The 23,891-nt window shown below is 39.1% G+C and overlaps 1 protein-coding gene across 1 annotated transcript in view; it reads right to left on the bottom strand.

Annotated features, from left to right (window-relative positions):
- Nucleotides 1-6,379: 6,379 nt before the first annotated feature.
- Nucleotides 6,380-23,891, bottom strand: part of keap1a (kelch-like ECH-associated protein 1a) — a gene marked incomplete in the record, with an annotated part of 17,719 nt that continues 207 nt past the window's right edge. The window contains 12 exon segments of the mRNA XM_035674422.1: nt 6,380-7,136; nt 8,143-8,319; nt 9,072-9,277; nt 11,072-11,268; nt 11,605-11,734; nt 12,164-12,270; nt 12,374-12,520; nt 12,933-13,025; nt 14,795-14,951; nt 15,079-15,278; nt 16,955-17,829; nt 23,800-23,891. Of these exon segments, the coding sequence (XP_035530315.1) occupies nt 6,958-7,136; nt 8,143-8,319; nt 9,072-9,277; nt 11,072-11,268; nt 11,605-11,734; nt 12,164-12,270; nt 12,374-12,520; nt 12,933-13,025; nt 14,795-14,951; nt 15,079-15,278; nt 16,955-17,167 (1,806 nt within the window).

The raw sequence follows: 23,891 nt of genomic DNA, 5'->3' as shown, positions 1-23,891 counted from the left end.
ATGAAAACATACCTGTGAATATTAAATGACATCTTTGCCAATAAATCCTCCTAAATGTTACAGACTGTACTTTTAAGTATAAACAAGGAGTAAAACAGTTAAACTATAGGTCAGTTTGTAAAATGGTTCCACTGGTTCTGGTCTTCCTTCATGTTTCCTGTATAAGCAAAGACATATTCAAGAAAACAAAGATTTAGCCTCTAGCAATCTACAAATCAAAGACATACATAACCGTGCAAAAGACATTTAGCTGGTAAAATTAAATATATTTTATTTTGTAACATGCACAACAACATTTGAACCCAAAACATGCTGATTAACCTACAGGGTTGAACCCCTCATCCTGTTAGGGACATTGTCAAATGAATTCTCTGTAGTGTGCAGATTGGGCTTTGTTAGCCTGCAAAGTAACACACACACACAAAATGTATCAGTGTCTAAAACAAATTCAGTGGTAAAACAAAGTATACACTCAGATAAGAAGAGCACATCGCCTTCTGTATGCCAAAGACATCGTTATCTTGTTGGCTGGGAGCACCGCTGTCTTACTGTCATTACTTCCTTAAACACTAATTTTATAGCATCAATGCATCATTGGGCTGTATACAGTGGACAGTAACAGGGAAGTAGGGAGGGACAGAAACAGAGCAGATAATTTGATTTCAGAAGCCAGATCCACACCCAATACAAAGCAATACGAATATATGGGTATGTGACATGTCATCTATATACTGTTATTGTCATTGCCTTTCAAAACCTGGTGATGCTCACTTAATAAAAACAACAGCTATCCCTCTGTCCCGACATGTGTGGAAGTGAAAAAAAGCTGGATCATTAAATTTGTTTCATTGGTTCCAAGCCTCATAAATCCTAAGAAGATTATAGAGGTTATGAAGATCATGTGGGGTCACAAAAATGAAAACAACCACCAATAATATATTGCTTAACACAAACATTAAAGGCAATTTGTCCTAAATGGTGACATACATTGCACGAAAAGAGATCCTCAAAATGAAAAAAAAAAAAAAGCCATGCGCTTACACATATTTGAACCGTTAAATAACTAACTCAATCTGCTTTAAATCAGAAAAATAATGAGTAAAACTAACAAGATATTAGGCAGCTCTGGACTGAAGCACACATAGAGATTTTTGGAGTGTATGCAACAATTGGAGCACAGAAATATTGACCTGGTTAATTGGTGCTGACACACTGCAAGAAGTATGGGAGTGACACAGTGGGTCCCGGGGAAACCATAACAGGAGCTCACATACTATAGTGTAGATAAGACAGGCTGCATGACGGCAGACTAAACATAAACACTCTGCAGGTATACATTCAGAGCTGAGGAATCTTTCCACTGCGGCAGCACGACAAAGTTGGTAACAGTTGATGTTCAAAGTGGAGCTGGGCTGAAACTCAGCAAAAAGATTTAACACAGATGGTAAAAACACTATAACACTGATTTGCAGACTGACTAGCTAATGCCTGTCTCGCTGCTAATGTGTACAGCACACAGATTTCCATATACTGTACGGTATTACTTATATACGCAACAGTAGCAGCAAAAACAAAGGCAGCATGAGAGATAATCAGTCTTAAGTCCTCATCTAAACTACACCCAGTCTGTCCAATGCCTGCTGGCCCTGGGGATTGTGCTGGAGTTTTAATCCACTTAAAAGCAGAGGACCTCTGCTGCTGTTTCCAAGGGGCTTGACCCACGTTGCATGTACACACACACACACACACTTACACAAACACACATGCACAAAAACAATCAGCAGTACACGCATGCAGCTATGCACAAATTCAGTCACTCCTCATAAACACAGTTTTTTTCCCCCACACATACAGTATTCATGTAAATACAAAAAATGTATTCCACGCGTTGATCTATGCACCAAGCTGAGATGTATCGATCACGAGATTTATAATAACCAAGTCAGATGTTTGAATTTTTTGCAGGCGCAGAATAAAACCTTTTAATTTGAACCTATATAGGAGGCTGATGGATCGCCGAGGCACAACCTAACGTTGGACTGGATTTATTGAAGAGGGGTCAACAGTAATTCCACCATTGTTCAACTCCACTTTCTACTGTAGGCCTGCTACTGTGTTTGTGTGTGTGAGGGAGATCTAAGTTCTCAACCTTTAATATCACAAGAATTATTTAAAAAAAAGGGAATTTGCTTCACTCATTCGCCCCGCTGCACTAAAACAACTGCAAAACATAAACAACACAACATTGCACATATTAATGTGTTGAAAATTAACTGTGATAAAAATGTGTTGTTTTTTTTTTGTTAAGCAATAAAAAATATTTTTCGTCATGTTTAAATGGTTTTATTTTGTGCCACGGACACAATGTCATACTTTTTTCTCTTCTTGCACCAACGTTTGTCGTTATCTAATTTGAAATGTACTAATTCCTTATTCTTGCGGAGGGAGGGCGAACCACTGACTTGAACAGCTGCTTCATGACCCAAAAAACTGTCAGTCTTTCCCTGGAATAAATTGTGGAATATACCATCTTTGGGTACAGGGGGGAGCTGGAAACGTGCATTTTCGGGAAAGCGGCTGTCACTAGCAAGGGCGTACGTTGTAGAGGCATCACAAACTATACCGAAACATTACAAACACGAATTCCTTAAAGGTGGCGTGTTAAAAGTGTCAAAAATGGTGAATATGTGGTGTGGTTTGAAGTGCACCTCCCCCGTGTTTCAGCGCCGTGTTTCTGGAGGACCCATAGTAGAATCAATTCAGCGAGAGGGGAGCTTGAAACCGTCCACTCATGCTTTCCTCCGAGTCTGAGAGAAACACAGTTGAAGTGAACACACAGACCAGTCGGCCGCACTACATGCCCACAACAGACAGGCTCCGATCACTAACGAAAAACACCAGCAGTGTCTCTGCATATAATTACAATAACACTGTACGAAACACAATGCAAAGATCTCAGAAAAAACTACACACGTATCACTGCAGGAATGATGGTAATTCATCTTTAAAAGTGTAAGGTCACTGTGAACTCAGTGCCACAGACAGTGCAAATGCAAAAAAGACAGTCATATGTATTTATTTATTATTAGTTTTGTCGTGTCCATACATACTGCGAATTTTAAATTATAAACAGGTTGTGAATCATTTCATTCTCGTACACTGTTTCACCTCCTGCAGATGTTACGAATGCTGATGATACTTTAACCTTCATCAGGCGAAAGCGACTCAGTATGATGCTCAAGATCAGCTTCGGCTGGTGAGTGCGTGTGCCCAAAGCTCCCATAGTCACATGAAACTTTGTTCTTCTTAATCCGCCATGACATATAGAACAAAACTGATGAATAAATAGATCAAGATCAATGGTTTTGTGTGACAAATAAGAAAAACTCAGCCAATGATGAAGATTAAATAGTGTGTGCAACTGCTTTTAAAAACGCATGCAGCAGTATATTAGCTGAGTACATACGCACATATGCTCTGCTTCCCACTCATCTTGCTCATTCACAACTGCTTCACCAGTCTCTTCTGTTGCTCAATGCCGATCAGCTCCACTGCATGAGCTGGACGTGCCTTGCTCAAGGGCATCTGTTGACAGAGAGGAGGGTGAGGATACTCATATAAGCTGACACTGTCATACATGTTAGCATCAATGGTAAACTCACAGTGAATCCAAAGTAGCAACAGCTCCGAGAGGTTGAAAAAATAAACTCTCGAGCAAGGCATTGAACCCACACCTGCTGGTCGCCGTGCATGAGTGAGAAAAGTTCAACCTTTTCTGGAAAAATAAAGGTAGAAAATGTGCAGAAAACAGGCTTTTTTTTTTAGGGTCAGATTAGAGAGAACAGTCTGACCTTTTAACCACCCATCGTACCTCAACACCTGCTTCAGGCATCTGGATGATCAGCTGATGTTAACTAAGTGGTTTTCCATCAAGTTTCATGTAGTTACGGCGGCTCATCCTGACAGTGCACACGAATCGTTAGTGTGTCTGTGTCACATGACTGATACGGGTGCAGTATTTGCATGCATGTACAGTAGGCTACTCACACCATGCATCTGCGTGAATCCTCATTTGAATGTGTTTGCACGTGCTTCATTGAGGGGTGTGTTTCCACACCACCAGCCCACTCGCCAATGTCACCTTCATGGGTGGCTCCATCGTAGGAGCATCCTTCAGAATGTAACAGATTAGCTTTGCAGGCAGGGATGTTGATGAGGTCATCACTTCCCAAGGTCACACCTACACAAACCTAGCTATAGGCCCACTGGCGTTAAAGCACCCCCCCTGCCACCCCAACCCCACCTCTTCAGATCCTATAGAGGCTCGATTCTACCTCCTGCCTGCGTGCAGATCTGAATAAGGCAGAATAAGCCATATCCAACAGGATAAGCCTCATTGTAATACTCAATGATAGAACAGGCTGCTTCGGCCCCTTCAGGCTTCCTTCGCCCAGTGAACAGACTTGTGAAAAAAAAGGTCTGGATTGCTCTGTGTTACAACATACTGTACTGTCACTTAGAGTATTTCTAAGCTCCTATAGGTTTTTTTAAACCCCTACACGCACACTTCGGCATGCTGCGTAGTTGCAAGCTCTGTTGTGCAATGAGTGATGATCAGATCAGCTCTTTTAGATTCTATCACTTCCCATGTTCATACACTTGAATGTGATTAACTGGGCATGAACTGTGTGCAGAACTTCCAGGAAATAAAATATGCAAGAAGAACACTTTCTGGGCTCCAGAAGCACTTTCAGGTCTCAGGCCCCAAAATTTTTGTTCTTGCTCATCTGTTGGTGTAACTGTGCACCGAAAGTAACGACTTTGTTCACTCATCACCGAGCAGGATCTTTTAGTTTGTGGACAAACCTGATGAATTAAGCAAAATGTAGTTATAAACAGTTCTTATAGGTGGCAGCAGCCTTTCTCAGTCCTTGCTTCTCTGAGTCTCTCCTCCAGCAGTTCCTCTTGGGGTTGTGCAAGCAGTTCAGCATTAGTGCAACAAGCATGCAAAAGATGGACTTGTACAACAAGCTGCATCTGTATGTGTACTAATTTTCCTCCTCTGATTCTCTATGGGAGGCAAAGTCTCCCTGCTGTACAGTGCTACATCTCTTTCTGTATTCCTCTCTCCCCCGTGAGACAATGAAGGCATTGAGGCAAATCTGCTTCCACAGCCTGTGAATAAGAGACAGCCAGCTTTGTTTTGCACAAGCGTGCACACACACATATGCATGTGTGACAGATAAAGAACAAATGTGTTTGTGTACGGACACACGAGTATTTGTGTATCCATGCGCAAATGAGTGTGTGCGCATCTGTGTGAGATGCCTGCGTCATGCGTTCGCCATGTGAGTCACTTGCTCCTGTGTAGGGGCTCTAAGTAGTGAGTAAGAGCCCTCTACTCCCTCGTCTGTCTCCGCTCTCACTCTCTGGGGCCCAGACGCAAAAAAAAAAACAGGGCTCTGCTGCTGCTGCTTCCTCTACTGCTGCCACTACTACATCTCTGCTCACCGCCCAACAGGTTGCTCTGTCAATAATGAACACTCACAATGTCCACGAGTTGGAAATCTGAGACACACAAAAGGGAGACAAACATGTGACCACGATCACCTGCCCATCTATTATTCCAGAAAAGAGATAAAACAAGCACAACTGCTTTTCTCCTGCACTGGTGTCTCTTCTCTGTCAGAAATCTCAACATGATGAGGCAACTCTGGCCGTATTTGAATAATAGCTCTGTCCAGGACTGTCTTCTTTGGTGGCCTGCTGGGATAATTGCAGGTGAGCCATGGAGGAGATGGAGAACAGCAGTGCAGAGAGAGATAGGTAAACACACAAGTGACGTCTGCGGTTGATGACTAACGCTGTAGTGACTCCAGTACCCTCTGTCTTTCTTCACGACTGCTGGAATAAAGGTTGCTGTGAAAAGCTCCACTCTAATTATTCTCTCTGAGCCATAAAACATGGACAAATATTCTTTATCCAAACAGGATATCACTGCTGCTCACAGTGTGCACATTCTATATTTATATTATTTTGGCAACGTGTCATTATTTGTCAAGATAGGAACATATTTAGAGCCCTTGTTCTTTTGCTTTGTTATTTTTGAGCTGGTAGTGTCCTGGGAGTTCTTTTACATTGCAAAACAAAACAAAAAAAAACAACAGAAAAAAACATTTTTTATGTTGCAGCGAGCAGCTGTTTTTGGACTTATTCCACCATCTAGTGGTAGTGCATCTGTTGTTACATATCAGGGGCGATACACTTGTCAGGAAGCATCCTAATAACTGAGATCACAAGAGGTCAGTAAAACACATTTGCCTTTACTAACGTCAGTGCATATGAGGTAAAAGTGGAATTGGAAATAAAATATTGATCATTCACACACTTGATTAGCTTTATTTTCAGAAACACAACAAAGTAAATGCAAAAAAAAAAAACATTCCAAAAATGGCAGTTTTGGGTGAAACTATTTGGCACAAAATAAAGACGACGCATAAGAAAAGTGCTCATTTAAACAGAGTCAGAGGTAGAGATACAACACAGAGACAGGAATTAGTAATCAGGTCACTTAAGACCATTCAAACTTTTGCAAAATGTACAAATACAATTGAACACTGAGAGATTAAAAACAGCGGTGGAATAACTAAATTAATTAAATAGTATCATCGTTTGAGATTACATCTGTAGCACCTTGTTCATTGTGAGGTCACTGTCATGCTACCAGTTTTCTGTATCACTTGCTCATATAGAAATTCTTCATCTTCAGTGTTTCCATACAAATAATACCTTCAGCACTCCAAGATGCGACACAAACAAGATCCATTAGGGGCGAGGACATATACGAGTTCATACTGGAATGTTTTTCTTATTTAATGCACTTCACCCTCTCTTGAAAAGAAGCACCACTCGCAACCGTATTCAACACTTGAGACTTGGACAGATTTCATCCCCATCCTATTCGTCTCCGTCCTCATCATCCCCTTGTTCCGGCAGGCTGCCGGGACACGGCTCCATGGTAACAGCGACGCCCATGCCGCTGCGTCCAACGGGCATGTCGGTGATGCGCGTCCATTCATTTCTTTCTGGACAGTAACACTCAATGCTGGACAGGAAGCCTTGCTGGTTAAAACCTCCTGGATAGACACACAGACACAGTTTTTAATGAAGCTGTTAATAAACCAATTAGGGAACTGTTTAGCTATTGTGTTGATGAATTATTCAGTTGTATTATTCTGTCATTAATAAATGGATTAGTAAAAATAATTTTTTTTTAAAGGCAAAGTTAGGTTTTTAAATTTTTATTTAGTGAAGCGATTTGTTATTTCTTCCCGATCTGACATTTCATTTGATTGCTGCTCGTCTGTTTACTCTTAACATCTGAACCATACTTCACTCTATTTAATTAAACACTGAGTCATTGAGCCACATTAGAAATAAAACAGAGTACAGCCCACATTGTTGTAACACAGAGGATCTCATTGGCCATCTCCCGACCCAACTGTCTACTAATTAATCTGAATAATTTAATTACTGAACAAGCATGTATTGTCATCGCTCCCACATGCATAAACATCCAACATTTTGACATATACTAGCCTAGAGATATTAAAAAACTTTCTAGTATAGACTGATTACCAAACAAAACTCTTTTTACCTCATAAAAATATGAGTTTGGGGTAGTGTAGACACTAATGAGTGATGGTACACTTGGATTCAGACAATCCATGGTGAGTCAATGCAAGCGTCATCAAAAACTACATGCAAAACATCCTTGAGCAACACACACAAAATAAATAATTAGGAAAAAAAGATGAAATAGTTAAATAAACAAATATAACAAGATAAAATAAAACTAATTAAATTAAATCTAATTAGAAGAAAAAGAAGCGAAGACATCAGTAAATAAACAATATTTTTTTTAAAAAGAAACAAGAGCCTGATGAGCCCAATGAGGCAGCTCTTATTAGTGTTAATAAAAGGTCACTGATCATATATTTTTGTGAGTCTGCGATCACAAACACTCTACTTGTAGCCCTACATAACATCCTGCTTGCCAACCTTTTTTTTTTCGCCCTCTCTTTCATTTAACTCATGTTTGAACTTCCAGTCTCTTATATTTTGATTAATGAGTCAACTGACCAAGGACAAAGATGCGTCCCTGATGAACAGTGACTCCATGTGCACTGCGACAGAAATGCATGGAGGCCCTGGGCTCCCACAGGTTCCTGGCTATATTGTAACGCTCCACAGAACACAGCTGGCTCCGCCCATCATACCCTCCTATTGCGTACAGGTACGAGTTCACACACACCAATCCTGCAAACACAGACATGAGACGGAACTTAAAGGAATAGTTTGACATTTTGGCAAAATGGCGGTAAATATGAAGCCAGAACCAGCAGCCAGTTAGCTTAGCTTAGCATAAAAACTGAAAACTGGGGGAAATACTTAGCATGGCGCTGTCTAAAGGTTGCATAATCAGCGTAGGATCGCATCTGAAACTCACTTATACTTTATATGTTTTTTGTTGTAATCCATACAAAATCAGAAATTTAAAAATTACCACTTTTTTTTACAAAGGGGACTACTTCTTGGCCAGTCGCAGTGGAGAACTGAGCTTTAGGGGATATTGTTGCCCCCACTGACAGCACAAGGCTAGGTTTTCCCCCTGTTTCCAGACTACCTGCTGGCTGTAGTCTTAGGGTGGTATCAATCAGCAAGAAAGCAAAGAAGCACATTTCATAATTCACAAAACAAGATATTAAGTGAGACTACTGGTCATACTGTACATACTGCCATTTATTGTCTTTATAATATTTTATGCTATGTATGCTTCATGGCTGCAGTACTTCATATTTAGATATATTTTGCTTATATGCACCAATATATCAGGCAAATCCCTCCTATGTGAAAACCTACTTCTTGATTCTGACTCTAATTCTGGCAAATATGAGCGTTAAAAAAAAGCACACACACACACACACACACACACACAACTGAAAAACGTTATTCTGACTGAACTGAATCAAACCAAAATCTCATAAAGACAGGAATTCCCACTGACTCACCCAGTCCACTGCGTATAGTGTTCATGGGTGCCAGCTGCTGCCAGGTGTTAGTGTCAGGCTGGTATTTCTCAGCAGTGTTCCAGCGGTTCTGCCCGTCATAGCCCCCCACCACATACAGAGCCCCCCCACATGCTGCTACTCCGGCACCCAGACGAGACACCGACATCGGGCAAACAAAGGACCAGCGATTAGACTCTGGATCCCACCTGCAAAACAAACACCAGTTGTGAGGTACATGTAGTCAATGTAGAGATAATCTGTTCCTAATGACATTACATATTAGTCAATTACTACAATCATATTAGTGAATCAGTGCTGCAAAGCTTTAAGTTGGTCAGAGGGCAGTGACTGTGTGCAGCAACCTTCTCAATCTACACAAGACAGCCAACTTTAAGTGGATTAGGTTAAGCTGGCAACCATGTTTGGCAACTATTGACAAGCTTTATTTGAAGCCAAAGAGGTTGTAACACCACAGAGAGCAGACCGAGACAAGAAATTCAACATGATTCTGTAGTTCAACAGACATCTCTAAATAAATAAATCCTTCAGTTTTCACTCTATGCCCATGTGTTTGAAACAAAAGTGGGTTTAAAGGTCTACTCTGATTGTGTAAGATGTTAAATAAAATGTCTTATTTAATTATTTCTGGGCCGGATGCAGTAATTTACCCACTCTGAAACCACAACATGACATTTTTATACTTGGGCTTTTTGTCCTGATTAAATAAATAAAACATAACATGTTATTTCATAGTGCTGGCATGTGAATTGTTTTTGGTTTTTTTTACCGAGCCAGGTGAGCCGTTTTGGCTTTATGCTAAGCTAAACAACCTCCTAGCTGTGGCTTCACATTCAACAGACAGATACGAGACTGGTATCAATCTTCTCATCTAACTCTGCAAGAAGGCAACAACAACAAAGAACTGAATCATGATGAGGCAGGTTGGATAGCACGTTCACTAACTGGTTAATGATTAAAAAGTTGTTGGCTCAGTTCTCGGCACTGGGTGTATTCCAGCTGTAAACTGCTGATAGGAGGGTGGTTGATATTACATCAGCTGCCCTCAAACATTGGTGAAAAGCCCTTGAAAAAAACGCTAAATCCAAGTCACTTCTTGGGTCACTGTGCCGACACTGACAGTGTGCTTTGGAACCCTGAAATTACTACACGCAGCAATGCAAATTTCAATGATAAATAATACAAAATCTTAATTTAGCCCACTTAAAACAATGAACAGGGAGATATAGCTTCCTGTTGAGTCTCTTACATGTTGCTTGGATTCATTTGGGGAAGCATCCTCAGGAGCAGAGCCATTTCTTGCCAACCATTGTTACTATAAATCTAATCTCATCTGATGTGTTTCATTCATTTTAATAGTTTTAGCAGCTTCTCATGAAAGGACTTGCATGTGGCATCTGATGAGCTTTAATAATTCTCTTGTGAGTAGCATCTTTTAGAAATCTATACCCTTCAGTATAAAAAGGAATTGAGGTTACACTTGAAGCACAGTTTTTTGATATGGGATAAAAGATAATAGTATCAAAAGAAACTGCCACTTGCTTGACTTGTGTTTCTTGTTATTAATTGATTGAAACTGATCTACAACAGCATTGGAACTCCTCCGTGCTTGGCGGTGGCGGCAACAAGATGTAAAGCATTCCCAAAGAGATTGACATTCCTGGGAAGTGTGTGTCTCAACATGTTTTGAAAGAGTTCGTGTTTTTATCCAATTATGCTAAGAGGAATACCTGCAAACTTCTTGACTGCTCTTTAGGTTGAATGGCAGCTATTCATTTAATCTCTCTCATGCCATTATCCATACTTATACTGAGGTAAATGCACTTAATCTAAGAATGTGTGTACATGGAAAGAAATCCATGCTCATTACATTCATACTAGTAAATAATATGTCATTAAAATCAAATTACTTCTCAAATGCCGAGTTAAATAAATAAATCCTCTCACACACTCAAAGAATGAACACCTCAGAAATGTCTCACCTCTCCACCGTGTTGTGGTGCGTGGAGCCCTGGGAGCCGCCGATGGCGTAGATGCAACCGTCCACGACGCCCACCCCGACCCTGTTCCTGGGGATGTTGAGGGAGGCTCGCTGGCTCCACTGGTTGGTCATTGGGTTGTAGCAGCACAGGGCGCTGGACTCTGTGTTGTTTTGAAGGGACAGGTTCCTGCCTCCAACCTGGATTCACAAAAACAGGGATTAGCACAGAGATTATGTTGATCTCTTAAACTTGTCAAAACAAACATTAGTCTATTCAGGATTGACGGGTAGAAGCTCACAGTTTAGAATTGGGTAAAATAATTACAGTATTAAATTACAAATGTACACATAAATGTGCCATTACAGTGGTACAACCAGTGTTCATTTATTTTCCATGTATCATATCATATTTTATCATAACATAGAATTGTATCATACTGTATTGCATCATTTCACATCTCATTGAGTGTCATTCAGAAATTAAAACTCTGCAATGCTTTTCACTGGTTGTATGACATAACCGACGCAACCTACAGTGTAGAGGAGCCCAAACAGCGCACAGGCTCCCAGACCACTGCATGGAGACCCCATGTCAGCCAGTTTTAGCCAGACATTCCTCCTGGGATCATAAGCCTCCATGGTCGCTAGTGAATGCTGGTGGTATCTGAACAGAGAAAAAGAAATGGTGAGTGGGTAGTTCACTCTTAAGTGTTCTGGAATTTATATGCATTGTTTAAAAAAGTACATATATATACACAAGTACACAGTAGAGAGAGAGAGCCACAAGAAATGGCCAGGGTGGATGAGCTCCTAACTGCCACCGGGTGGCAGACGAAGACACTTTCTTGATCCATGAGGTGCTTTACACACAAGTTGTGTATTATAAATGGACATCTATGTTCTGAATGCAGGTCTCTTATTAACATGTATGTCAAAATTGTGAGAAAGAGGTCACCAAGTGTCCAATAATCAGTTTCTCATTATCAGTATAAGTATAGTTAGTTATGGGCTACAATGATCAACCATGTATGCATTACAGAATAAAGAAATATTGTTGAGGAAACTTTATAATAACTGTAATTTATATTATTACCCTCCAGCCACATAGATGAGTTGAGTTCCACGGTTAGGTGCAGGAGGCAGCTTTCGCAGTGTCATATCTTGGAATATTTTAGACAGGAAGTCCTTACAGGAATTGGCCTGGAGTTAAAAGACATGGCAGAAAATTAAAACCTGTAAAGAGTAGGTAACTGAGTGAGACAGTATCTGTCCGTTTCCACAAGGAAATGAGGCTGCAGTTTACCTTACTGAGGATGGGGCAGGACAGGAGCTGGTTCTTTAGGAACTTAGGAGGCAGGGCGTAGATATGAACCGCATTCAGGAGGGCATGAAGGTACTGGGCTCTACCCTCCATATCCCAGCGGACCCAGTCTGTGCAGGCCTTGTACACCTGCCATTGATTTAATTAGACATATCAATATGTGGTTTGTTATTTATATCTCTATACAACTTGGATTCATAGCAATTGTGCAGAGTTCTTGGCAGCTGTTGAACTGTTTTAATATGATATAAATGATAATAAACACACACAAAAAGCATTCATGGCTGATTTTACAGACCAAATTTACAAAATGAATGTTAAAAACTGTAACCTTTTTCTGTGACTGTGGTAAAACTCTTAAAACATCTTACAATATACAGTATTCTTCTAATATTCTGACATTAAACAACAGGCAAAAAATACCAGACAATAAACTAAATATTTGTGTTGAAAACAGGGTTTCAGAACACACAGTGATTGCAATAATGTTCCTTTCATGCCTCTCAGTTAAGGTTTAATTAGTTAATTTAATGCCACACACCTCAGACTCACAGAGCACCTTGATACTGTCCTGACTGATGAGCTCCAGCAGCTGGCAGTGAGAGAGGCTGAAGAACTCATCTTCCTTAGTCACCTAGGACAGAGGCACACAAGAGCACGGTCAGATAAAGGCATATTAACTGCTGGAGGTGCGCACTGTATTCCCTTTTTTCAGATTTTCTGATGTGGATACCTTTCAAGTTAAAGTAATAGTATCCAGTGAATAAGAGATAAGACAGACACAGAGAGAACATTCACGTTCTTACAAAGGTAGTTTCTATCATTCCTCGACAGGGAGAGAGAAAACATGTGCGACGTACTGACAAAGAGTGTAAAAAAGGGGTAAAGTACTGTTGATACAACCAAAGTGAGAGTTTGTCTTTGACACAGATCAGTGGCCAGTGGATTCAAGTAACCAATAAACACTGCAGCTGCATTTTCACACAGTTATCATAAGACATGAGCACAACATATATGTGACTTATTCAGAATAAAAGATAAAACGCATGCATACAGGTTAGTATTCAAAAGTGCTCCTTAGGCAAGACTAATTAGCACTGCATAAAAAATACATATAGGCTACAATGTCCTGTAGCTTCTAACTGTGACTTGCTACCTGCTACGTGCAGTCTATGTAAGGTCGATCAACATCTAAAAGATCTAAAGACATGAGAAGTGCTACAGCTTTGCTCCTGCTGACTCTGAGCCTGTCAGGGGCTTTGTTCCAGGCAGAGACAGCCTCACAGTCTGACATCAGATCCACGGTGGAGGAGCTAAGGACGATGGAGAGCAGACCGGCAGTGTAAGGCAAGCGAAAGCACAAGTAAAATCTCAGGAGAACTCAGGATCTAAGAGCAGAGCTGGATGTGGCCAAGAATTAGTGCAGTACGAAGAGCAGGCAAAGGAGATGAGAAAAAAGCTGGCAGGTAACAACAGGAAATAACATGAAATTACACAATGACAAAAATCACTGATCTGGTGGGAAAGATGGGTCTCTAGAATAACATCCATGGTCATTTTACACTTGAATAAACAACCATCTCATTCTTGAGGAGTCATACATTCATAAATCTTTTTTACTTTAACAGACCAAACATTCTAGTTATTCAGAATGCTTCTGCCATGGTCCTCAGAAAAATAGGACATATGACTGCATTATACAATCCATACACATCTTACTGCTGGTCTATAAATCTATCTGTGGCTCTGGGCCCAAATACATCTCTGACATGCTTGTGCCATATAAACCTTCATGAACCCTTAGGACATCTGGGGCTGGCCTGCTGGTTGTCCCACGACTCAACAAAACACTAGTTTACCTATACATTTTTATTGCTTGTGTTGCTTGCCCTGTAGAAGCACATTGAATCACCCCATTGTATGAAATGTGCTATACATACACACATATATATATATATATATACTTCACTCTAAAGTCAATTCTCAGTGTATGTGCACTGGTCACTACACCACATTTATATATATTATTATATGTATAAATTGCACTGGACCAGAAAAAGCAACCAAATGGGTGCAGCATTGCACAAGAGCAACCAGTGAGTTCTTAAAAACTAATCCTTGACCAATGGGGACGACCCTGAGCATGTTTGCAATGGAGAAGTCCTGGAGCTCTCTCAGGGTGATGTTGTACAGAGTCACTGATTTTGTTGAACGTCACTTCAACATTTTCAGCTTCCTTCTTTTTCCCATGTAGGAATAACATGACAGGTGTATGATAGAGGCTCAATAAAAATACTGTATGTCACATGTTTGCTTAACATAAAGTAAAGCATAAATTACATTAAAATACGCATTAATACCGGACTTTACTGGTACAGTACAGAAAGCACAAGCACACCTTACCTCATTGAAGTGTGTATTGATAAACTCTCTACTCCGCTGGTGCAGCTCTGTGCAGCCGATCTCCTCAGCAAAGCGGGCGATGCCGATGACATTAGCAGGCTCCAGGTGCTTAGTGAGGAAATCGCAGCATGCCTTGGCCACGTCCTCCATTTGAAACCTTGTAAAAAACAAAAAAAGGAGGAAATTCTCTGTTATTTAAAAGAGTGTCTGACTTCAGCTGTTTTCAGAGACTCAGGATAATCTTTACTACACAATGTGCTGCTGTTTAAATACTGTGTGTTTACCTCATAGCAGCCAAGAGAAGATGCAACACACACTTCTCTCCCACTGTGATGTGGGAGGTGTAGGCAAAGTCTATAAGTTTTTCCACCACCTGGGGGCAGACATCGCACAGGGTTACCTCCTGGGCGCGACACTCCTTGAAGCTGCTGGTGAACATGGCCCTGAAGTAGGGGCTACAGGAGGCCAGTACCACCTTGTGCACCTGGATAAAAAAATTATTAGATGATACAGAAACACTGCATTCACTATAATTGGCCCATGACTGAATGATAAACAGACATCTGCTATGGAGTCCCGGCAGTGACATGTAGTAAAAGGTTATCAGACAAGTGAAAAATATAACATCATAAATTAAATTGTTAATTAAATAATTAATATGGATTGTAAAAATAAAAGCTTCAATCTTTAACCTCCAATCAGCTGGTAAAAAAGCAAAAAGCTTTAGTTTTTCCTTTACCACTATTCAGTTGATATAACAATTTAAAACTTAATGTCTTCTCATTATCTTCATTAGTTCATTTTTATTTTTCTGCTCCTTCATTTTCTTATTTATAGAGCACACATACAATAATTTATCTACCTGACCAAGATTTTTGTTAGAGTGAAATGTAAACTAGTGTTACAAGTGTTATTTAACATAAACATAATTAAATTGATTTTCTATAAGTAAATTAAATATTAATTAAATTAGTAATTAGCAATTTACCATCATTAAATTAAATAGGGGCAACCAGTGCAGTGCACAGATCTATTGTCTGACTTCTCCCTACACAACATTTCCAATTTTTTCCACCACATTTCCAATTTCCCTACTGCAATGAGATGAAAATGTATTGTATGTCTAGACCAGTGATTGTTCAAGGGTTTGTGTTTGTGTGTGTATGTGTATGTGTATGTGTATGTGTGTGTGTGAAGCAGTGGAGGACTCTGTAGCTATCTAAATGAATGGAAGCTTAACACACTGAGCACCAGCTTTTTCGTCTGGCTACTTAGCTGAAGCTAACTTTCATCATAAAACAGTCCACATGAAGTTCATCATCCATATATTATACTGCATACTGCTGCAGCATCACTGTATAAACTCCTGTAACTTGGGCTGCAAATATTTTCATTATTGTTGATTACACTGAGTATGAATATATATATATATATATATATATAGTGTGGTATTGTCATTCATCTCGTATCGTCTCAACATAATAACTGTAATGTTTACAACTACATAATACAAAGATAAGCAGAAATCCTTACTTAAAAGGTCCAGTGTGTAGCATTTAGGAGGATCTATTGGCAGAAATGATGCTTCTTGCGTCGTAACATGCGCGTGTGTAAAAGAAAAGTATAAGGATGTTTATTTTTACATCATTTTAATCATTTAACACCACAACATATTGGTAATGCTCTAGGTTATGGTTTGGCAAAATACAGTGAAATACTTCTCAGTTTACAGTCTATTTTTTTGTACCAAGGGTGTACCAGAAAGATACATGTAGGTAAAACATGATGTGAAGAGAATAAGGGGGAAATAATCTGGGAATTTAAGGAATTAATACAAAATATTTTTTAACTACTGGATATCTGATATTATGAGTACAGGTTCAGGTTAGTACAAACATTACACTATAAATTGACAATTATACTGTGTGTTGCAGGTTGTAATCTAAAGTGTTTCCACAATACTATTTATTGATGTAATGAGTTGCATTTTTGTTATTTGTCTGATAATGTTTTACTACATCAAGTCAGTTTTTAGGGATCCATACTCTGCTAGTTTGTTGTAACTTTATAGTTGGATTTTTTCCCAGAAACTTTGAAAACAAACATCCCCAAAAATGGCACAAACTGCATTCTGATGGTTTCATTTAGAGGGAATCTCACCTTGAAGTCCACTATCCTGTCCTTGTGTGTGACGTGTAACACCAGGTCACACAACATCTCGTGCCGTCTGAATTCCTCCATGGCTTTGAGGGATTTGGAAGCGTGGGTCTCAACCGTGTAGTCAAGATACCCGGACCCCTGCATGGAGGGGACCGCGATAGCAGAGAAATCAGAGTCGCGTGTTGGGCGTTTCTTTCTCATAGGGCAATGCATTCTGGGAGAGAGTACTCCAGATTTCTTTGTGTAATTACCTGTTCAGTCTTACAGTCTACTATAGCTTAAATGTTAAGTTCTTATCCCATTGGGGTCAGACTTTCATCAGAGGGAATTCCTTTGGTTTTTAATTCATCAATGTAAAGGCTCCAGTAAGCAGATGTCCTTAGTTCCTCCATTTTGCTTTAAATTTAACACAAAAATGTATTCAGTAAGAAGACATTTCCCAAGAGTTTAGGGGTGTGAACATTGTAATGGTCCTTTGGTGATCCCAGTCACAGTCAGCAGGCAGAGTGAGCAGTCCAGAAAAAAGGCCAGTTGCTACGTCAAATACGTTCAACTCATATGTTTCTCTCCACAAATACGGTGGGCAAACAAACTTGCAGACTGGTCCCTCATCCACAGATCCAGGCTCCAACATGACTGACAGGCTTTGAACCAAGATCAGACAGTTCCCAAATCACGAGTCAAACCATGATCATGAAATTGCAGATTTCATAGGTTTCGGGGTTTTGAAAGTTACCCATTCTGACATTTCAGAAAGACCTCTGCAATTTAGTGTTCCACGGGAGAAGAGGAAGTGGTGGGCAAATGTGTGTAACTGCACAATCAGATGTATCCTCATAGGGACTTCTCTAACCCCGTCTGTTGTGATGCTTATTCTGCAGAAAAAAGGAAAAATAAGATTAAGTTAAGATAGATGAGAGACATTTAGCGGGTTGTAAGAAAGCTAATTGAATCATGTGAATATGTTGTTTTCCCCTTGTGTGTGCATTTGTGTGGGTGTGTGTGTGTGTGTCACACACTCAAGGTTTCACTTCCTTGCAGCTGAAATAGAAAAGACATATCATGTTGAACTGCTTTATGTAACAGCGTTCGGCCGAGGAAAATGGTCTCTGTGTTTTTAGTCTGGCTTATTCCAGAACAACTTTTACATGTAAAATAATATTGGAAATGGATAATCAGGAAATGTATGCACTACCATTTTTATGTTATCTAATTTCTAAAGAGCTGCTTAAAATAGATTTATTTAAGGTATTTTAGGGGCCTAGTTAGGAAAACTAACTTTTCTAACTAAGATATAGAAAATCTGTCCCTTATAAGCTGAACCTTGGCAAAATGGTACCATTTCTGACACCTGTATGTCAATTGATGGCAATTTCTTTTGTATTTGTATGTTTTTTTTAACATTTGACAGGGTATACTGTATGTTTATAAAATGCATTGACATACTGTTCAACAAATCCTTTATCAACACAAGCTGTAACAACACAGCTATGTTGATAATCCACTAACCATTTAGGGTATAAAGACAACAGTTAATTTAAACCTACTTAACCGTACATTAGTCTGGTGTTTACCATTTACATTTACATACAGACCAGTTGACTCTGCAGCTATTAATCACACCACTGTCACTTTACCTTGTAATTTGTAAACACTCTTTAACACTCCTTTTTTATTTTGTATTCTTTTCTTATTTTAGTTTTATATACCTCTGTTATTTATGTATGTACTTGTACTGCTTCAACAACCACATTTCTAATCAAAAAAAGTTTATCTTGTCTTTAAGTCATCTTTTTATTTAAAAATTATACTTCGTACGAAGTTCACAAGTGTAACAATTTGCTGTTTTCTTGGTCTTATTTTATATCATACTGAACATTTTTAGTTTTGGACAATATTAGTTGGATAAATCAAGACATTCGATGATGCTACCTTGTGCTCTAGGATAATGTGATGGCCAATTTTTTATTGTTTTAGAGACCGAACAATGATAATAATGATATTTTGTCAACCAGGACCAAATAAAACTCTCTTTTTCCTCCTTCCAAAGACAGGTGAGTCACAGAGGAGTGTGACTCAGTAGACAGCAGCCTGCTGATAGACATATATGAGTGATATGAATGAGTTCCTACCAGACACTAGAGGCTATCACTGACCAACCAATCCATTGTTTCTCTAAATCACAATCACTCCTATGTTTCTATTTAATAAAACCACTCCCTAATGTGAGAGCAAGTTGGTGTCATCCTCCTGCTCATTTCTTTGCTGGAACCTGTTTGACCGTCTATCTTAACTTAGATGTCAAAAAAACAACAACACACTAACAACAATTATGTGCCTCTGACGTAATGGAAGACCAGTGAATCAAAAGTAAACTGCCACTCTGAGGTTTATCTTGGCATTTCTGATTAAATCTCAAGTGTTTTATTTCCACATGAATCGTCGATAACCCTGAAATTAGAAAATGGAAGTACAGAGCAGGTATAAGTGAAGTGAGGAGTGTTTTGGTTTCATTGAAAGATCTTTATCACTCCATCAGGTAGAAGCACTAGAACTGAGCTTGACATGATTATTGTATATGGATATAAATGGTACACCTGTCATTAATAAAGCACTAATTAAGTCTAAGTCTCATTAGATTCTTGTCAATTAGTGAGCCGCGCAGTGGAACACTCTCAGCAGTGAGCATACAGATAAATGTCAGCTAATAAAAGACCTAGCTGTTTCTGGATTTCTGAGATCGATATCATTACATTTTAAAGATATGACTATATCAGCTGATCTTTGTTTCTTGAAAAAACAGTTTGACATTTTGTTTCTTTCCATTCCTGCCAAGAGTTCGATGGAACATTAATACCACTCTCATATCTATCCAATTTGGTTAGCTTAGCTTAGCATAAAGACCAGAGGCAGGAGAAAGAGCTGCAGCTGCAATTATGCAAGAAGCATAAATTCTCTGTCAAAGGATAACAAAATCCACTTAAAGCTCATTAAATAACACTATATCTCATTAATTTACTAGTTTACAAAAGCTGAAGTAGTGGATTTACAAGCGACAGGATTGGAGCAGTGCTTTTAAATTTGGACAGAGCCAGCTAGCAGTTTCCCCTCTCTATGTTTCCAGTCTCTATGCTAAACTAACCATCTCCAGTATAGGGTGAAAAGGTGATATATTGCATTATTTTTCAAATCTAATCTTAGGAAAACATAATCTAAACAATACACCACCATATGTATAAAATCTGAGTTTTAAAAAGGTTTACACTGTAACTACTGTTTTATGTAAAACAGTGTCTGCAACATAATAGCCCTTAGTTTACATTTACAACGCTGCTTTGGGTTGGGAGGATTTCTTACACCCCTAAAACATAAGCGTTTTTGGCAAGAATCCCTAAATTTGGTTGGGAAAAAACTCAACTAAGCAGCACGATTTATGGTGGAAAAATAAACCTTCTAATGGAGACATTGGTATTTCTGAACAATATTGTCCCGGCCGATGTATCAGTTGGGCTGTACTAATAAAAGAAAAGGCAAGCGGTTAGCTGTTACTCTGAGGAGGACTGTATTTTTATGCACTACGCCTCACATGATCAAAAGGCACATAGAAATGTGGAGGTCAAAAAGGTCCAGCAGACACACTAAACTATGTAAAAACAAGTCACTCACTCACATCATCTGTAGATTAAAGAAGATAACAGTAGGATTCTGTTACAGGTTCCTGATTAGAGTGATTGAGAGTAATAAAATATTTCTCAATTCTCTTATCACCTATTTCTTATTTATACGTTATAAGTTTGAATATTTACATTGCATTTAAAATATAAGCACTTGTACTGACTCTTCACACAACACCAGAGCAACTGCATATCCAGCAAACATATGAAATCTCTGCATTCCAGACTGCCACTCACTGCTACAACTTTAAGCAGAACAAATCAGCAAGAATGAACTGCGGCTATGCTGCCTGTTAGCTACAGTGCATTCATGTTTAGAAACCCTTCGAATCAATATCTGTCGGCCCATTTTTAGGATAAAAGAGACAAATCCTGATCCTCTTGGTGACAAAACTACTCCGACCCTTTGAGAACAACAGGAATACTTAAAGCACACACATTTTATAATCATCTGTTTTGTTTTTCTGATACTGTTTTCACCCACGTTTTGTGTGTTTGACCGAGCAAAGCACAAGAAGGTTATTGCTGGTTTGGTCTGACAGAGTGAAGCTTTGCAGAGTTGCACAATCAAATCTGTTCAGCCTCAAGCCATTTCTGGTGGTCATATGACCAAAAGTGTGAGGCAGAGAGGGAGGGAGAGCGATGCAGAGAAAAGGAGAGATTTTGAGGTCAGCATACAGCGAGTTAGGGAGAGAAAAACAAAGTGGTAGAGGACTGAAGTGACCCTACATTTAGCTGAAAGAAGATTTAAGATCAGTTCGAGATATGATTGAGAGGAGGGAAATTAAAAATTAAAAGGGTCATTAATACAGTAGAGCTACTCAGCTTTCCATAAAAGGCTATTGTGCTTGGATATATCAGCCTGTCATACTCTCCTGATCAGGCTTTAAGGGGGTTAACAGTGAAAACTGTGTAAACACAGTGCACAGAGCTTGGCTACTATATAAAGCATTGCTTAAGCCTGCAGGAACACTGCGAGAACACTTCGACCAGTTTATTGATTTTAACTAGGTTTGGAAAAGCCTTTTTGACCAAGGGCCCGGCTGTTAACACCGCAGGTGGTAGTACTGTTTGGTTTTGTCAAATGTATTTCTCAAACAGAAGAAGACCATGCAGATTACTGGGGCTTCATTGATAAAAATGTGTTTTTGACTCAGAGGCATTGATTTAGATGATGAATGATCGGAATTTGTACTTTTGAGACAATAAAAATAAGGACAGAGCCACAGTAACTCATTGATTTTTTTGCATCAACACTGTTTTCATTAACGGAGCCTAGCATAGTGAAGAATTTATACTAAGAAACGCACGAGGCAGAGAGGGAAAGTTAATTATTTACAAGCCATTTCTGACTCCACGTCAGCCTGTGCAGTCAGCTTTGACCTGAACATACAGCACATCACAGGACTATACCGAATATACCGTCTAAAACTGCTGAACTGTAATGACCACATATTGTTTTCATGGTTTTGTAACAGCAGTGAAAAATGCTCTTTTGCCTTGTCATCTTTCAGCTGCCCTGGTGGCTGAAGGGGGTCAAAGGTTGCAGCTGAAAAATCTTTCTCTCTAAGCAGAGACAACAGAGCATCAGAGAAGCACTGTATTATGTAAAAATCACAACCATAAGAGCCAAATTGAAATATGCCCATATTCTGGGCATATCTGGGAAATTAAAGAGTTAAAAAGCATCCCCAGAAGACTTTAATGGTCAGAAACTTCAGCTAAGTGCTGCACACTAACTACACTAACCTAAAACAACACTTGACAATAAAGAATTACAATTGCCCAATGATGCCTTCTGACCACAAACTGACCATATCAGAAACACTAAATATACAGCGTGCCGATTTATCACTAAACAAAGAAAATCTCCTTTGTTATCTGTGGTAAAAAAAAGTTTGCCCAAATACTCTGGAACACGCTGTACAGTCAACGTATTGACACATGCAGTGCAACAACAAATAGCTCTAATATTCTGATAGTGCTCCTCTGGGGCTTTACAGTGTTTGTACTCTGATCGACTAACTGTTTCCGCTTGAGTTCATTTGTACTGTTGACTATTATTTATTTTATTTTATTAACATATCACTGTTTGTGTAGTTTTTTATAATTTTATTTTTTTGCTTTTATCATCTTAACTCCTCACTTTTTATTGTCTTATTATCATTAACTTTTTCTTTTTGATGTGGTTTTGTCGTGCATTGGTCTATAAATCCTGTTTAAACACCTGTTTTGTCAATTGCTTGTAAATCAATATGAACTGCGTTTTATTTGTCTGAAAGGTTCTATATAGGCTAAAGAAAGTTTGATTGATTGATTTGTACTTCATCACCTTCCTTGGGGTTATATTTTCTAACAGGGATTTATTGAGTCATTTTATTTTATCCAGAGTTGAAACAATTATTCGATTCAATTAGTTGATTGGGAAGAATTAAGTAAATTTTGTAATAATTAAACTATTTTGATAATCAGTTAATCAGCTGAGTAATTGTTCAAGCATTTTTCAGACACTGAGACATTATGAATCTCTTTGGGTTTGTTGGACAGACAAAACAACACATCTCTCTGGGGAATAGTTTTCTTTTTTTCTTTTTTCATGTTTTCAAAACGATTAATCAAAAAGAATAATCTGAAGATTAATCAATATTGAATATAATCTGTGGATTCAAACCCTAACTGCATCCTTCTGTTGGAGGGTTATTTTCATTATTAACACGTTTATTTTTAAATTCTGACATTAAAGAAGGATTAAATCAAGATTCATCGATTATTCGCCGATTAAGTTTAAGTTTTTCAGGATGTTCCAAACTTAACAAACGACTAAGAGCGTTTGGCATCAGCTATCATATATATATAATGTACCACAGGGCGGAGAGCAAAAGTTTCAATTCCCTTATAGGACTCTGCGCGCTGCGGAGGAAATAAACTGAATAGTCGACAACAACACAATAAACTACCGGATATCTTTGCGTATCCTGTACAGACAACACTGCAACGACCTCGGAAGTAACACAACAAAATGTTACGAGTGCGGCTGAAACATCACAAACACAAGACAACCGCGTTGAAATATCAACACTGATTTCTTCTTCTTTTCCAAAGGGCGCGTCCACTGCGTGAAACTGTTGGGTCACTTTCTGACATTGAAAAAACAGCTGCAGATTCACTCACCTCCACGGCAGCTGGTTAACAAAATAAAACTCCACAAACACCAGATCACCAGTCACCACTTCGGAGAGTTTTTACGCACGGCTCGTCCGACC

This window comes from Morone saxatilis, unplaced genomic scaffold, assembly GCF_004916995.1.
Source record: "Morone saxatilis isolate NCDOM2014 unplaced genomic scaffold, NCSU_SB_2.0 Contig3, whole genome shotgun sequence".
NCBI classification, from domain to species: Eukaryota; Metazoa; Chordata; class Actinopteri; family Moronidae; genus Morone; species Morone saxatilis.
Note: the sequence above shows the minus strand (reverse complement) of the source record. Positions and strands in the feature narration are given on the sequence as shown.